The 14734-nt window shown below is 45.2% G+C and overlaps 1 protein-coding gene across 3 annotated transcripts in view; it reads right to left on the minus strand.

Annotated features, from left to right (window-relative positions):
* PNCK (pregnancy up-regulated nonubiquitous CaM kinase) overlaps positions 1-14734 on the minus strand; it is a 167743-nt gene that overhangs the window by 67340 nt on the left and 85669 nt on the right. For all 3 annotated transcript variants that reach the window (XM_077283804.1, XM_077283801.1, XM_077283803.1), the window contains exon 2: positions 12059-12161. In XM_077283804.1, the coding sequence (XP_077139919.1) occupies positions 12059-12135 (77 nt within the window). In that variant the 5' untranslated portion in view covers positions 12136-12161. The remainder of the gene's footprint in view (positions 1-12058; positions 12162-14734) is intronic.

The following is a 14734-nucleotide window of genomic DNA, read 5'->3' on the forward strand; positions in this document are numbered from 1 at the left end:
AAAAACGACGTGGTGTCCCTCCATTTTTTAGAACCAGCCTTGCTAAAGCTCACAGCTGGGGGCTAGTATTCTCAGACTGGTAAGGGGCCATTGAAATAGGCCCCCCAGCCTAAAAACAGCAGCCTGCAGCTGCCCAGAAAAGGTGCATCTATTAGATGCGCCTTTTCTGGCGCTTTGCCCAGCTCTTCCACTTGCACTGTAGCGGTGGCAAGTGGGGTTAACGTCACCTGTGTAATGTCAGGTGACATCAAGCCCAAGGCTTTTTGTATGTTAAATATAGACACAGCCAGAATAAAATCCCTTATTTTAAAAAATTACACAGACTCCTTTAATATTCTAAATTAAACCATACTTACGACCTTGCCTAATTCCCCGAAGCTCTCGATCTCCTGTAATAAAATTAATATTAAAAATCAACAATATACCATACCTGTCCGTCATTGTGTCTCACGCTGTAATCCATGTCTGCGGCTAAATAGTTTTCAACCTGGACGGTGCCAAGATGTGACCATCCAGGCTGAAAACCACTGGTGGATGAGCTGCTGAGAGCACAGCATCATTCATCAGTGGTGACATCATTGAGGCTGGGCTGAACTGCGGTGACCTCAGGACCAGGGGAAAATGCCAGTGATGATGTCACCGCTGGTGAATGATGCTGCGCTCTCAGCAGCTCATTCACCTGTGGTTTTCAGCAGGGACGGTCGCATCTTGGCACCGTCCAGGTTGAAAACTATTTAGCCCCCAGACATGGATTACAGCGTGGGACACAATAATGGACAGGTATGATATATTGCTGCTTTTTTATTTTATTTTTATTACAGGAGATTGAGGGCATTGGGGAATTAGGAGTTGCAGTAAGTATGGTTTAATTTAAAATATTAAATGAGTCTGTGTAATTTTTTCAATTAAAGGATTTTATTCTGGCTGTATCTTTATTTACAATATAACTATAGGATTAGTAATGGATAGGTGTCTTATAGATGCCTCTCCATTACTGAGCCATGGGCTTGATGTCACCTGACATTACAGAGGTGACATTAACCCCACAAATATGAACCCTTCTTGCCACTGCTACGGGGCAAGTGGGAAGAGATGGACAAAGCACCAGAAAAGGCGCATCTAATAGATGTGCCTTCTCTGGGCAGCTGTGGGCTGCTGTTTTTAGGCTGGAGGGCCAATATCCATGGCCCCTTACCAGCCTGAGAATACCAGCCCCCAGCTGTGAGCTTTAGCAAGGCTGGTTGTCAAAAATTGGGGGTCCCCCACACAGTTTTAATTATTTATTTAAATAATTAAAAAAACAGCGTGGGGACCCCTCTATTCTTGATAACCAACCTTGCAGAAGCTGACATCTGAGGGTTGCAGCGCCCAGCTGTGAGTTTTGCCTGGTTGGTTCAAGAAAGTAGGGGGAACCCACGTCGGGTTTTTCATTCATTTATTTAGTTAGATCGCAGGCGGCGGCTGTGGAATACCCGATCATCTGCTCCTGCTGTCACTGTTATTAGCGGCAGCAGGTGTCGGATGATGGTGGTAAGAGTCCCAAAAGCCCCCACCTGCTGTCATCGTTCAGACTTTAAGATATCTCTCATCATTCTCCTCTGCTCGCGTTGATCGCCAGCAGAGCAGGGGAGAATGATGAGAGCCGGCTTCAGCACCAGTCGCCGGGGAATAGCGCTTACTGTAGTGCATCTTCCCCAGCGGCCGTCCGTGTGGTACTGATGCGGCACACGGGTGGCACATGGTTGCCACACGTGTGCCGCAAGTAGTGCACACACGAACACGGATATCTCCGGTATCGGTTATTCCAGTACTGGAAATAAATTGACGTGTGAAACCGGCCTTACGATACTCAAATCTTTGACTCTTGCAGAAGTGGAAATAAAGACTTGTCAGGACCTACCTTGTGTTTCTCTTCCTTTCGTAATGGCATCTATAGATTTTGATGGAGTACCCTTTCAAATCTTTTTCTCCTATAAACCATTGTATTAACTCTTACAACCAACAACACTGATCTTATTTGTATTCTCTAGCCTCCTTCTGGATGGGGAAATCCTTTGTGATAATATCTCGAGGAGAAACCTTGCTTGCTATATACACATTCTCATTTCACACACAGTAAGCCCTACAAAAACATATGAACAGGAACCAAGAAACATGGTCGTTGACCCTCTAGTGTGGGTGAGGGGGTTCTGACATTGTATAATGAGTGTGTAGCCATCATAAAAGAAAAAAATATGGTTTGTATTTTATCCTCGATCAGTAAGGTATAATCCAGCTCAACTAGTCCCATAAAAAAGTTTTTTATTTTATTGAAAAATGCTTTAAAATAATTCCATTCAGCATAGAGGTCACAACCTCCAAAATGGGGACAGTTATATGCCCATATCATTCTCCCCATTTTGGAAACTTCTATGCTGATTGGAATAATTTTAAAGTATTTTTCAATAATATAAAAAACTTTTTTATGGGACTAGTGGAGCTGGATTATACCTTCCGGATAGATTTCTTTTCCAACTGCACTACAGTTTTCCTTGCTCTGATTACTGGACATCTAAATTGTTGAGCTTACTTTTTTTGTACTTTTTATCCTGTATTTTATCCTCCTCCAAGGAGAGAAGGGCAGTGTGACTCAGGCCATTCAATGATTATAGCTGCCTTTGTAGCTCAGGAGCTTGACTGGAAGGTATCAACACCCAAGGAAGTATGGCGCAGGGGACAGCTCTAGGTGTATGTGGATCCTTGGACAACAGAGTCACAGGGAGAGACACTGGCACTGATAGCTTGGACAGCCAGAGTTGAAATCCCCAACACCACCCAGGGCACCCAAACCTATGTGTAGGCAAAGCTCATGAAGCACCATTGAGGCAATTGCCTAGCCTTATTATTAGGGCACTGCATAGTCTAGCTACTTGTGCACTGTATGGCTGTAATTATTATCAAGAAGCATTAGGAAGGAGCCTCAATATAAGGTAATGCCCAGGTTACACTTCAACCCAGGACCAATTCTACCTAAGCCTACTCTTGACTCGGTAAGTGTAGAAAATATTTATCTAGATTGTCACAGGACCCTCAAGCAGAGTGGGCTTCCTGTTTGGGACTGTGAAATAGATCTGGCTTCCTGTATGGGTCGGTAAAGCTGGGTGTGCTTCCGGTATGGGCCTCAGAGCACAGTGGGCTTCCTGTATAGGTCTGTGATGCAGAGTGGGCTTCCTGTATAGGTCTGTGAGAAGAGTGGGCTTCCTATATGGATGTGTGAGCAGAGTGGGATTCCTGTATGGGTTTGTGAGAAGAGTGGACTTCTTGTATGGGTCTGTGAGAAGACTAGGCTTCATGTATGGATTTGTGAGAAGAGTGGGCTTTCTGTTGGGTTCTGTGAGCAGGGTGGGCTTCATGTTTGAGTCTGTGAGAGGAGTGGGCTTCCTGTATGGGCCTGTAAGCAGAGTGGGCTTCCATTATGAATGTGTGTGCAAATTGTGCTTCCTGTTTGGGTCTGTGAGCACAGTGTGCTTTCTGTATGGGTCTGTGAGAAGAGTGGGCTTCCTGTATGGTTATCTGAACATAGTGGGCTTTCTGTATGGATCTGTGAGCAGAGTGAACTTCCTGTATAGGTCTGTGATGCAGAGTGAGCTTCTTGCGTGGGTCTGTGAGAAGAGTGGGCTTCCTATATGGATGTGTGAGCAGAGTGGGCTTCCTGTTTGGGTCTGTGAGAAGAGTAGGCTTCCTGTATGGATGTGTAAACAGAGTGGGCTTCCTGTTTGGCTCTATGGGAAGAGTAGGCTTTCTGTAGGGGTCTGTAAGTGGAGTGGGCTTCCTGTATGGGTCTGTGAGCAGAGTGAGCTTCCTGTATGGGTCTGTGAGAAGAGTAGGCTTCCTGTATGGATGTGTGAGCAGAGTGGGCTTCCTGTATGGGTCTGTGTTGCAGAATGGGCTTAATGTTTTAGTCTGTGAGAGGAGTGGGCTTCCTGTATGGGCCTGTAAGCAGAGAGGGCATCCTTTATGGATGTATGAGTAAATTGGGCTTCCTATTTGGGTCTGTGAGCACAGTGTGCTTTCTGTATGGGTCTGTGAGAAGAGTGGGCTTCCTGTATGGGTATCTGAACAGAGTGGGCTTTCTGTATGGGTCTGTGAGCAGAGTGAGCTTCCTGTATGGGTCTGTGAAGCAGAGAGGGCTTCCTGTATGGATCTGTAAGAAGAGTGGGCTTCCTGTATGGATGCATAGCTCCCAACTGTCCCTCATTGTGTGGGACTGTCCTGGATTTGATGCTTTGCCCCGCTGTCCAGCGCGGGATGCTCTCATCCCGGAGACAGCAGGAGAAACTGCCGTCACACTCCCTTTTGTTAGGCCATGCCCCTTCCCCTTCCGTATGTTCCTGAGTCTCCCAGTGTGCGTCACTGTTCAGAGAGGGAGAGAGAGGGGACACTTCTAGTTTGAGGTACGTAACAGCCGAACACAGCCTAGGTGCCGGCGGCAATGTAAGCAGCAGACCAGTGGACTGGAGCTAATAATGCCTGGCTAGTAATCGTGAGTGGAATGAGTGGGGCTGAGCAGGGAGGGATGGACACACTCACAGCCTCCCTGTTTGCCTCGGCTGCTCAGTGCTCACTGCTGTGTTATTACAGAGCGACAGATGCAGAGCAGATCAGTGAGTAGTCGATGATGCCATGTGTGGGGTCAGGTGTACAGTGTGGATGTAGCAGAGCCGGTGTGTGTGTGCGAGGTGTATGGAGCGGAGCCGTGTGTGTACGAGGTGTATGGAGCAGAGCCGTGTGTGTATGAGGTGTATGGAGCGGAGCCGTGTGTGTGCGAGGTGTATGGAGCGGAGCCATGTGGGTACGAGGTGTATGGAGCGGAGCCGTGTGTGTGTGTGAGGTGTATGGAGCGGAGCACTGTGTGTACGAGGTGGATGTAGCAGAGCCATGTGTGTACGAGGTGTATGGAGCGGAGCCGTGTGTGTACGACGTGTATGGAGCGGAGCCGTGTGTGTGTGCGAGGTGTATGGAGCGGAGCAATGTGTGTATGAGGTGGATTTAGCAGAGCCGTGTGTGTGAGGTGTATGGAGCGGAGCCGTGTGTGTGCGAGGTGTATGGAGCGGAGCCGTGTGTGCGAGGTGTATGGAGCGGAGCTGAAGGTGTACGAGGTGAGCGGAGCGCGTGTGTATGGAGCTATGCGCGCCGCAAACTTTGTCCCTATTTGCCATCTTCAAAAGTTGGGAGGTATGTGGATGTGTGAGCAAAGTGGGCTTCCTATATTGGTCTATGAAAAGAGTGAGCTTCCTGTATGGATGTGTGAGCAGAGTGGGCGTCCTGTATGGGTTTGTGAGCATAGTGGGCATCCTGTATGGGTTTGTGAGCATAGTGGGCATCCTGTATGGGTCTGTGAGAAGATTGGCCTTCCTGTATGGATGTGCGAGCAGAGTGAGCTTCCTGTATTGGTCTGTGAGCAGAGTGGGCTTCTGTATTGGTCTGTGAGCAGAGTGGGCTTACCTTATGAGACTGTGAGAAGAGTGGCCTTCCTGTATGGATGTGTGAGTAGAGTGGGCTTCCTGTAGGGGTCTGTTAAGAACTGCTCCATTCCTTAGTAGCTATCTTTTCGTTGGATGTCTGCTTGCCGCATGACATGAGTGTAACTACCCGCAGTTACTAGATAAGTGTTGACTGTCTCTTCTGGTCTAATGAACAGGGATTTATAGCCATTCTTTATAACTTCCTGAGGGCTGCTGGTTGTCTCTTCTAATAATTCTACATAAAGATTCAGAATAGTTCGCCTTCAGCTGTGGCCTGTCTACCCTGCGACTGGTAAATGCAGTCGGATATATAAAGAGATACAATGGAAATAACAAGAGACACGATAAAGGATCTGCAGACACAAAGTGACGGACAACATGAGAGCGTGTGTGACAGCGCTGTGTGAAATGAGCGAACGGACCTCTCCCTGCTCCTGTCCCTCGCAGCATGTTCCAACCATTGTCATTCAGTCTTCAGGGCTCAAACACCCTCTAATCTCTCGTGTATCCCTTGCCCAGGACAAGAGACGTTCCCTCTGCACTAAACCTTTCCTTTGAGCTGCACATTTTTTATCTAGATACTGTAGACGGATATGAATCATGAGTAAATTGGAGAGTACCTGGAAACCTACAAATATTCTGATGTTTGCAGTTACATGGCTGCTAGATAGCCCTGGCAGAAGAGTAACCAGATGCTCCAATATGAAATCTGCAACAGCCCCCATCCACCAAACTTGTGTACCATTAGCCATTTATAATACATGTGTCTTATGTGGCCGGAGGGCGATTGGGCACCCTACGACAGCAGGGCCTGGATGCTACCACTACTCCAGCATCCCCTATTATTACACCCTTGGCCGTGGCATACACAGGTCTGGAAACGACTCGTTCTGGAATTTTAATATGTAGCCTGATGACCAGAGGACTAGCTGGCATTTTACCTAGTGCATAAACTTTCTGCACTTAGATGCAAATCGCAAATCCAAAGATCAGGTCTTCGTTAAAGCTTCTACTTAATTTTCAGTTCAGTATATCGCCCTTTACAGTTCTTAGAAACATTGATAATTGCTGTTGACTGTGATACCCTTACTAAGGCCATTAAACCTCGGGCATTGAACACAGGGCTCCAGACTCTCCTGATCCCCTCCATCTTAGGTCTCTTTCAGACGTCAGTGCCTCCGGTATGTGTAGTGACAGTTTTCTCATGTACCGGAGACACTGACACACGTAGACCCATTCAAATGAATGGGTCTATGCGCTTGTCAGCGTGTTTTGACGGACCGTGTGTCCGTGTGCAAAACACGCAGACATGTCTGTTTTTACCCGGACACACGGGCCGCAAAACGTGCCACACGGAGAACAGTGTACACCTGTGGCCGTGGGGGAAGCTGCGCTACTGAAAGCCGCTGTTACCCAGCGTGTTGAAGCCGGCTGTCATTATTCTCCCTGCTCTGCCAGCGATCAGGGGAGAATGAATGAAAGAAAAAAATGACTTGGGGTCCCCCCTAGTTTATTAACCAACCAGACAAAACTCACAGGTGTGGGCTGCTATTCTCAGGCTGGTAAGGGGCCATGGATATGGGCCCCCCAGCCTAAAAACAGCAGCCCGCAGCTGCTCAAAAAAAGGCGCATCTATTAGATGCTGAACGCTGGACAGGTATGGGTATATTGTTGTTTTTTTATTTTGAATTTTTACAGGAGATCGAGGGCTTCGCTTGGAATGGCAGACTAATAAAGATGGCAAAACTGTGTTTATTATTTGATTTCATTAAAATACTTTTTTCTTCCTGTGCGGTGTTTGATTAACCCTTTAACAACTATAGGATTAGTAATGGAGAGGTGTCTTATTGACACCTCTCCATTACTAAGCCGGCTTGATGTCACCTTACAATAGGAAAGTGACATTAACCCCTCATTACCCCACTTGCCACCTCTACAGGGCAAGTGGGAAGAACCGGGCAAAGCTCCAAAATTGGTGCATCTAATAGATGCGCCCTTTCTGGGCAGCTGTGGGCTGCTGTTTTTAGGCTGGAGGGCCCAAATCCAAGGCCCCTTACCAGCCTGAGAACAGCAGCCCGCACCTGTGAGTTTTGTCTGGTTGGTTAATAAACTAGGGGGGACCCCATGTCGTTTTTTTCTTTCATTTATTCTTCCTGTTCGCCGGCCGAGCAGGGGAGAATAATGACAACTGGCTTCAGCACCACACGAAGGGGAACAGCGCTTACTGTAGCACTGCTTCCCCGCAGCCGTCCGTGTGGTACTGATGTGGCACACGTTTGCCACACGGATGTGTCACACGGACAAAGATATCTCAGGACGCGTGAAACCGGCCTTGGCATGCAAGCTTAATTTAAAGGGAGTCTATCATCCCCAGAAATGCATTTTAACCAAGTTGCTCAGTGATGTATGGGACATGCCCTCTCTATAAAAATCTCACTAGGACTGTATCTGAGAAAATAACTTTTATTTTGAATGCAAATGAGGGGGCTTTGATGAGCGACCATTTTCCTGCTTTTCCTGCTTCTAACTGACAAAGCTCTCTTACTATATCAAGTGCTTCCTCAACTCGGCCTACATGTGTGGGATGCACACTAACACTGCATAAGCCTGGTCACTTACGTACACAGTATCACTGCTGGCGCACCCACAGCGGGCAGGCATGTTCTTCTTTATGGCTCCTCTCTCCTGACACTACTCAATATGCTTCTTGATGAGCGGAATTCACAGAGAAGAGCCAGGGAAAAGAACATGCCTGCCCATTGTGTGGTCACCCAAAATGACCCTGTATGCATGTGAGGCTGAGCTTAGGCAGTGTCAGTGCGCATGTGTGTAAGGTAGTGGACAAGAGTGAAGAATACAGTTGAAGTTGATGCCTAGCTGAGTAATTGCAAACGAACACTGCCGTCTGTTGGTCAAAGGCAAAAGTAAAAAGTAAAGAAAGAATTACAGTAGTAGGAACCTATTTGTGGGAAGCCATGTTCCCACAGGAGGAGCTTAAAGACGACACCAGGTCAAGTGACAGATACCAATTATAAAAGGCCTGGCCGGGCCGAGAAGAGGCAGTCGGCGCCAGAACCTGTACCTGGACAGGTCATGTGGCTGTTAGGTGGGCTTACAGCCACCATCGCCACAGAACGGTCTGAGAGCGGTCAGATGCCAGAGAAGGCCTGAGCTGTGAGGAATATCTGTGCACCGCACCAGTAAAAGTCCGTTAACCAGTAGAAGTCCATAAGCAGCACCAGTAGAAGTCAATAAGTAGTGCTAGTAGAAGTCCGTAAGCAGCGCTAGTAGTAGTCCGTAATCAACACCAGTAGCAGTCCGTAATTAGCACCAGCAGAAGTCTGTAATCAGCACAAGTAGAAGTCCATAAGCAGCACCAGTAGAAGTCCATAAGCAGCACCAGTAGAAGTCCGTAAGCAACACTAGTAGAAGTCCGTAATCAACGCCAGTAGCAGTCCGTAATCAGCACCAGCAGAAGTCTGTAATCAGCACCAGCAGAAGTCTGTAATCAGCACCAGTAGAAGTTCATAAGCAGCACCAGTAGAAGTCCGTAATCAATGCCAGTAGCAGTCCATAATAAGCACCAGCAGAAGTCCGTAAGCAGCACCAGTAGCAGTCCGTAATCAGCACCAGCAGAAGTCTGTAATCAGCACCAGCAGAAGTCCATAAGCAGCACCAGTAGAAGTCCGTAAGCAGCACCAGTAGAAGTCCGTAATCAATGCCAGTAGCAGTCCGTAATAAGCACCAGCAGAAGTCCGTAAGCAGCACAAGTAGAAGTCCAAAAGCAGCACCAGCAGAAGTCTGTAATCAGCACCAGTAGAAGTCCATAAGCCGCACCAGTAGAAGTCCGTAAACAATGCCGGTAGCAGTCCGTAATCAGCACCAGCAGAAGTCTGTAATCAGCACCAGCAGAAGTCTGTAATCAGCACCAGCAGAAGTCTGTAATCAGCACCAGTAGAAGTCAGAGGACCGTTCCTTCCAGTGCAGATGTACAGTGTGGGCTAGGGCCATGCTTCAGGCAACTGAGACGGCCAGTGCGACAAACACACTGTATACCCAGTGACTCGCATATCTAGGACTTGCGGCCTGCCGGGAAATACCGGTGACCCTGGCTAGGGCCAGTGTAATGATCAGAGGTGTTTACAGAGAGTACGATGGGGACGGTCTAGTGCTGTGAGTGAAGATCGTGAAGTTGAGACATAACGGCATTAACAGTCGTTTAACCGCTAGATAAGAATAACGGTGTGTGATAGAATGTTGCATAGATATTGTATTCAGTTGCATTGCTGTGTCATAATATTGTCACTGTTACCCGCCACATAGTGCTTACTTGTATATGGGCTGAGTACAGGAAAGGCTCGCTCTGGGAAGCAAGTGCAGTCAATCATAAATCGGGTATGTCCCGAACATGCATAATGAGGGGGTGTAATGGTGCACCAGGCTCAAGGCTATGCCAAGGGTGCACCAAATCCCCTCATTTGCAACTGAATTGAAATTTATTTTTGCAGGCATTGTATTATCAAGCGGTAGAGTTTTAGTATGATTTTTATAGGGGCTAAGTCCCTTTATCACTCTATAACTTTTTAAAATGCATTTTGGGGGAGACAGACTCCCTTTATCTATGTCTTAGATTGCTTGGACCTCATTGCAAACGATCCATTTTGGGAAGGCGCGAGTTGCATCTAGACACCTTTGATCGATAACCAAAAGAAAAAAAAAATAGCCCTTCATACAATCCTGTTTCCCCGCATGCTCTGAAGAGGGGAAATGGGAGCGGAAAAATCTAGGTCCTATAGATGTCTATAGACATTGGGCAGCCTTGAGGGTTCACATGCTTCCAGCATATTTATAAGCTTCTAGGTTATTTTCATATCTATTTCTCAATGTAGTGGCCATTGTGACAATGATAAATAGATGTAATTACTGGAGGAGAAACCAGATATGTCAACGGTTTTGTTTTCGGGCAGCATTTTGATCAATACGCCTTTGATGTCACCAATCACACGAGGAACAGTCGGTATTTATAGGCATCTTCAGATTCAGAGGACATTGATTATGGAAAGTGCTGCCAGTTTTCATATATACTGTATCATAATGAAACCCAATTATAAAAATGAATATTTCATAAGTCTAGGGGAAGAAAAATAATTGAGGAGGACGGTCAGAACTTATTATTATTATTATTTATTGTTATAGCGCCATTTATTCCATGGCGCTTTACATGGGAGGAGGGGTATACATAATAAAAACAAGTACAATAATCTTAAACAATACAAGTCATAACTGGTACAGGAGGAGAGAGGACCCTGCCCGCGAAGGCTCACAATCTACAAGGGATGGGTGAGAACTTAGAACTCTGGTCCGGCTTTTGGCCATAATACAAGCTGATGAGTTTCTATACCAAGAGTCAACTGTGGGTTGTGGTTTTCCAACAGCCACAGGTTGGGGACCACTGTCCTAGGACCTCCATTGATACCTTTTCACCATCCACATGGTCAATACCATTGAACTTTAGGAAGAGACTTGCTGGCACTTAGCATTCTTTTGTTTCTGACATTGTGTTCCATATAAATTGCCTCCAAAAAATCCAATTCCAACACCCAGCACCCCTACGTTTATAGGCTGCACCTGCCAACCAGTCCATCTCCCCATGCCATCCAGTCAGCCATCCATGCACATGGTCACAACCACTGAACTTCACGAAGAGAGACTTGATGGCACTTAGCATTCTTTTATTTCTTACATTGTGTTCCACCATGTATTTTGCCTCCCAAGAATCCGATTCCAACACCCCTACGTTTATAGGCTGCACCTGCCAACCAGTCCATCTCCCCATGCCATCCAGTCAGCCATCCATCCACATGGTCACATACTCTGAACTTTAGGACCTGCAAAGTCACTTTCAAGGTGCAAGCACCAAGGAACCAAGCTTCTTCTAGGGTGCATCCATCCTCCCATGTATGCGACGTCCCTTATGACAGTATTCCGTGGCCTAGCCCTGCGATACCACCTCCATTCTGACGGCATCTGCAGCTCTTCTTTTAGTTAGCCGGCCTGGTTCAACATCATTGTTGCAGCATGATAGATGCATGGTGTAGCACCAGGCTGGCTAACCAAAAGAGGGGCAGGTGATGTCATCAGAAAGAAGGCGATGCTCAGGACTCCGGTCCAGCGACCACAGAATAATGGCCATGGTCCTACAAATCAATTGGCTCATCTCTACTTGCAAAAGTGACAGTGGGTCATCAAATATCATAATCTGAAAAAAAGTCTCAGACACAAAATAAATCAGAATATCAGGATATTGCCAAGCCTTGAAAATGTTTTTAAAAAATAACAATAAAATATGTACTTATCTCACACAATGGACAATTACAGTAAAAAAAATGAAAAAATAAATGTCTTCATGTTTTCTACTGTTATTACAAGTATTTGTGCCATTTTTTAAGCCCATTGTTTGGCGTCTTCTCATATTTCTAAGTACAAAGAAGACACCTTGCCACAAAGATGCAATAAGGAGGAAGCCCAGTCTTGTAGAACTAAATGATACTCACGCTCCCAGCTTCTCCTTGATGTTGTACACCATATTGATGTCTTCAATTTTCTTTTTTCCATTTTTCCCGAGAGGCATGGCTGTAACTCAGTGTGACTGGAAACCTGCGTAAAGGAAATGACAAAGAAACCTATCATCAGAAGGCAACCCTTTATTGCCTGCGTCTTGTAGGAGCAATAAACCTGCCTGAAAAGGAGTTGTCCCTAAGGGTAATATGGAGATTAAGGAGCAACCGTCCTTGTATTTACTTATTTATTTTCCATAAGTCAATAAGACACTTTGTAACACACCTTATCAGAAAAATCTGCTTCTTTCTCCTCCTGGACTGATCCTTCATTCTCAACATTTTCAATTCATGGTAAAATCTGCTTTCAGGGAGTACAGACTTTCCCATTACTGGGAAAGGATATTGCAGTTGGTGCTCATAAAATTCTATGAAAAACTTTCAGCAGAATGTCTGTGTCGGCCTCTAGCTTCTCCCCCTCCATAGAAGTTTAAAAGCACCAACTGTTATCTCCTATCTCAGTTATGTGAACGTCTGTATTCACAGAATACAAATTTTACCTATGAATTGAGAGTGAAAAATCAGTCCAGGAGGAGAAAGAAGCAGATTTCCCTGATTAGATTTATTACAGTGTTTCTTATTTTCATGTGTACTATTGATTTCTGAAATAAAAATTAAAACGACAGCGACTTTCTAAGTAGAACTTAGAAGCCACAGCCAATTAATTACATAAATTACTATATGAATACAGTTGTGCTCAAAAGTTTACATACCCTGGCTGAATTTTTGCTTTCTTGGCCTTTTTTAAGATAATATGAATGATAACACCAAAACTTTTTCTCCAATCATGGTTAGTGGTTGGGTGAAGCCATTTATTGTCAAACTACTGTGTTTTCTCTTTTTAAATCATAATGACAACCCAAAACATCCAAGTGACCCTGATCAAAAGTTCACATACCCCATTTCTTAATACCGAGTATTGCCCCGTCTAATGTCAATGACAGCTTGAAGTCTTTTGTGGCAGTTGTGGATGAGGTTTTTTATTTATTATTTATTTTCTCAGTGGTAAAGCTGCCCACTCTTCTTGGAAAAAAGCCTCCAGTTCCTGTAAATTCCTGGGCTGTCTAGTATGAACTGCGCGCTTGAGATCTCCCCAGAGTGGCTCAATGATATTGAGGTCAGGAGACTGAGATGGCCACTCTAGAACCTTCACTTTGTTCTGCTGTAGCCAATGACAGGTTGACTTGGCCTTGTGTTTTGGATTGTTATTGTGTTGAAACGTCCAAGTACATCCCATGCACAGCTTTTGGGCTGATGAGTGCAAATTTGCCTCCAGTATTTGCTGATAATGTACTGCGTTCATCTTTCTTTCAACCATGACCAAGTTTCCTGTGACTTTGTAGCTCATACATCCCTAAAAACATCAGCGATCCACCTCCATGCTTTACAGTAGGAATGGTGTTCCTTTCATCATGGGCCTTGTTGCCCTCTCTTCAAATGTAACGTTTATGGTTGTGACAAAAAAGTTCAGTTTTGGTCTCATCACTCCAAATTACCTTCCTCCAGAAGTTTTGAGGCTTGTCTCTGTGCTGTTTTGCGTATTGTAGGCGAGATACTTTGTGGCATTTGCGCAGTAATGGCTCTCTTCTGACAACTTGACCATGCAGCCCTTTTTTCTTCAAGTACCTCCTTATTGTGCATCTTGAAGCAGCCACACCGCTAGTTTTCAGAGAGTCCTGTATTTCAGCTGATGTTTTTTGTGGGTTTTTCTTTGCATCCCGAACAATTTTCCTTGCAGTTGTGGATGACATTTTTGTTGGTCTACCTGACCGTGGTTTTGTTTTAACAGAGCCCCTGACTTTCCATTTGTTAATCACAGTTTGTACTCTGCTGACTGGCATTATCAATTCCTTGGATATCTTTTTGTATCCCTTTCCTGTTTTATACAGTTCAACTACTTTTTCCCGTAGATCCATTGACAATACTTTTGCTTTCCCTTTGACTCACAATCCAGAAACATCAGTGGCTGGATGAAAGATGCAAGAGTCTGTCTGGATCCCAGAAACTACCTCAGCTTTTATGCGCACACACCGATTACAAGCAAATGGGTCACAGGTAAAGATGTTACCTTTAGTAGCCATTCAAACCCATTTGTGTCAACTTCTATGCATGTTATCTGGCCAAAATCACCAGGGTATGTGAACTTTTGATCATGGTCATTTGGATATTATGGGATGTCATTATGATTTTTAAAAAAGAAAACACAGTAGTTTGACAATAAATGGCTTCACCCAACCACTAACTATGAGTGGAGAAAAAGTGTTGGTGTTATCATTCATATTATCTGAAAAAAGGCCAAGAAAGCAGAAATTCTCTCAGGGTATGTAAACTTTTGAGCACAGCTGTATACACACACCCATAAATACACATATATCTATAAACATAGATATATGACTTGGACAGTATCAAATAAACCTTAATTGAGACCTGTCACGTGCCATAAATATGTATTTTTTACCTGGTGTAAATTCCGCTGTTCTCCTGAATCTGGCGTTGTTTTTCTTTTGTTCCTGCCCCTCTCCTTTCCTGCGATACAGCCTCCTCTACTCTTTATATATGTATAGTCTTGTTAGCCAAGTGGAAGTGGTACTTGACTTTTCTCTATAGCTGTCA

The sequence above is a fragment of the Ranitomeya variabilis genome, chromosome 2 (genome assembly GCF_051348905.1).
Source record: "Ranitomeya variabilis isolate aRanVar5 chromosome 2, aRanVar5.hap1, whole genome shotgun sequence".
Classification (NCBI taxonomy): domain Eukaryota; kingdom Metazoa; phylum Chordata; class Amphibia; order Anura; family Dendrobatidae; genus Ranitomeya; species Ranitomeya variabilis.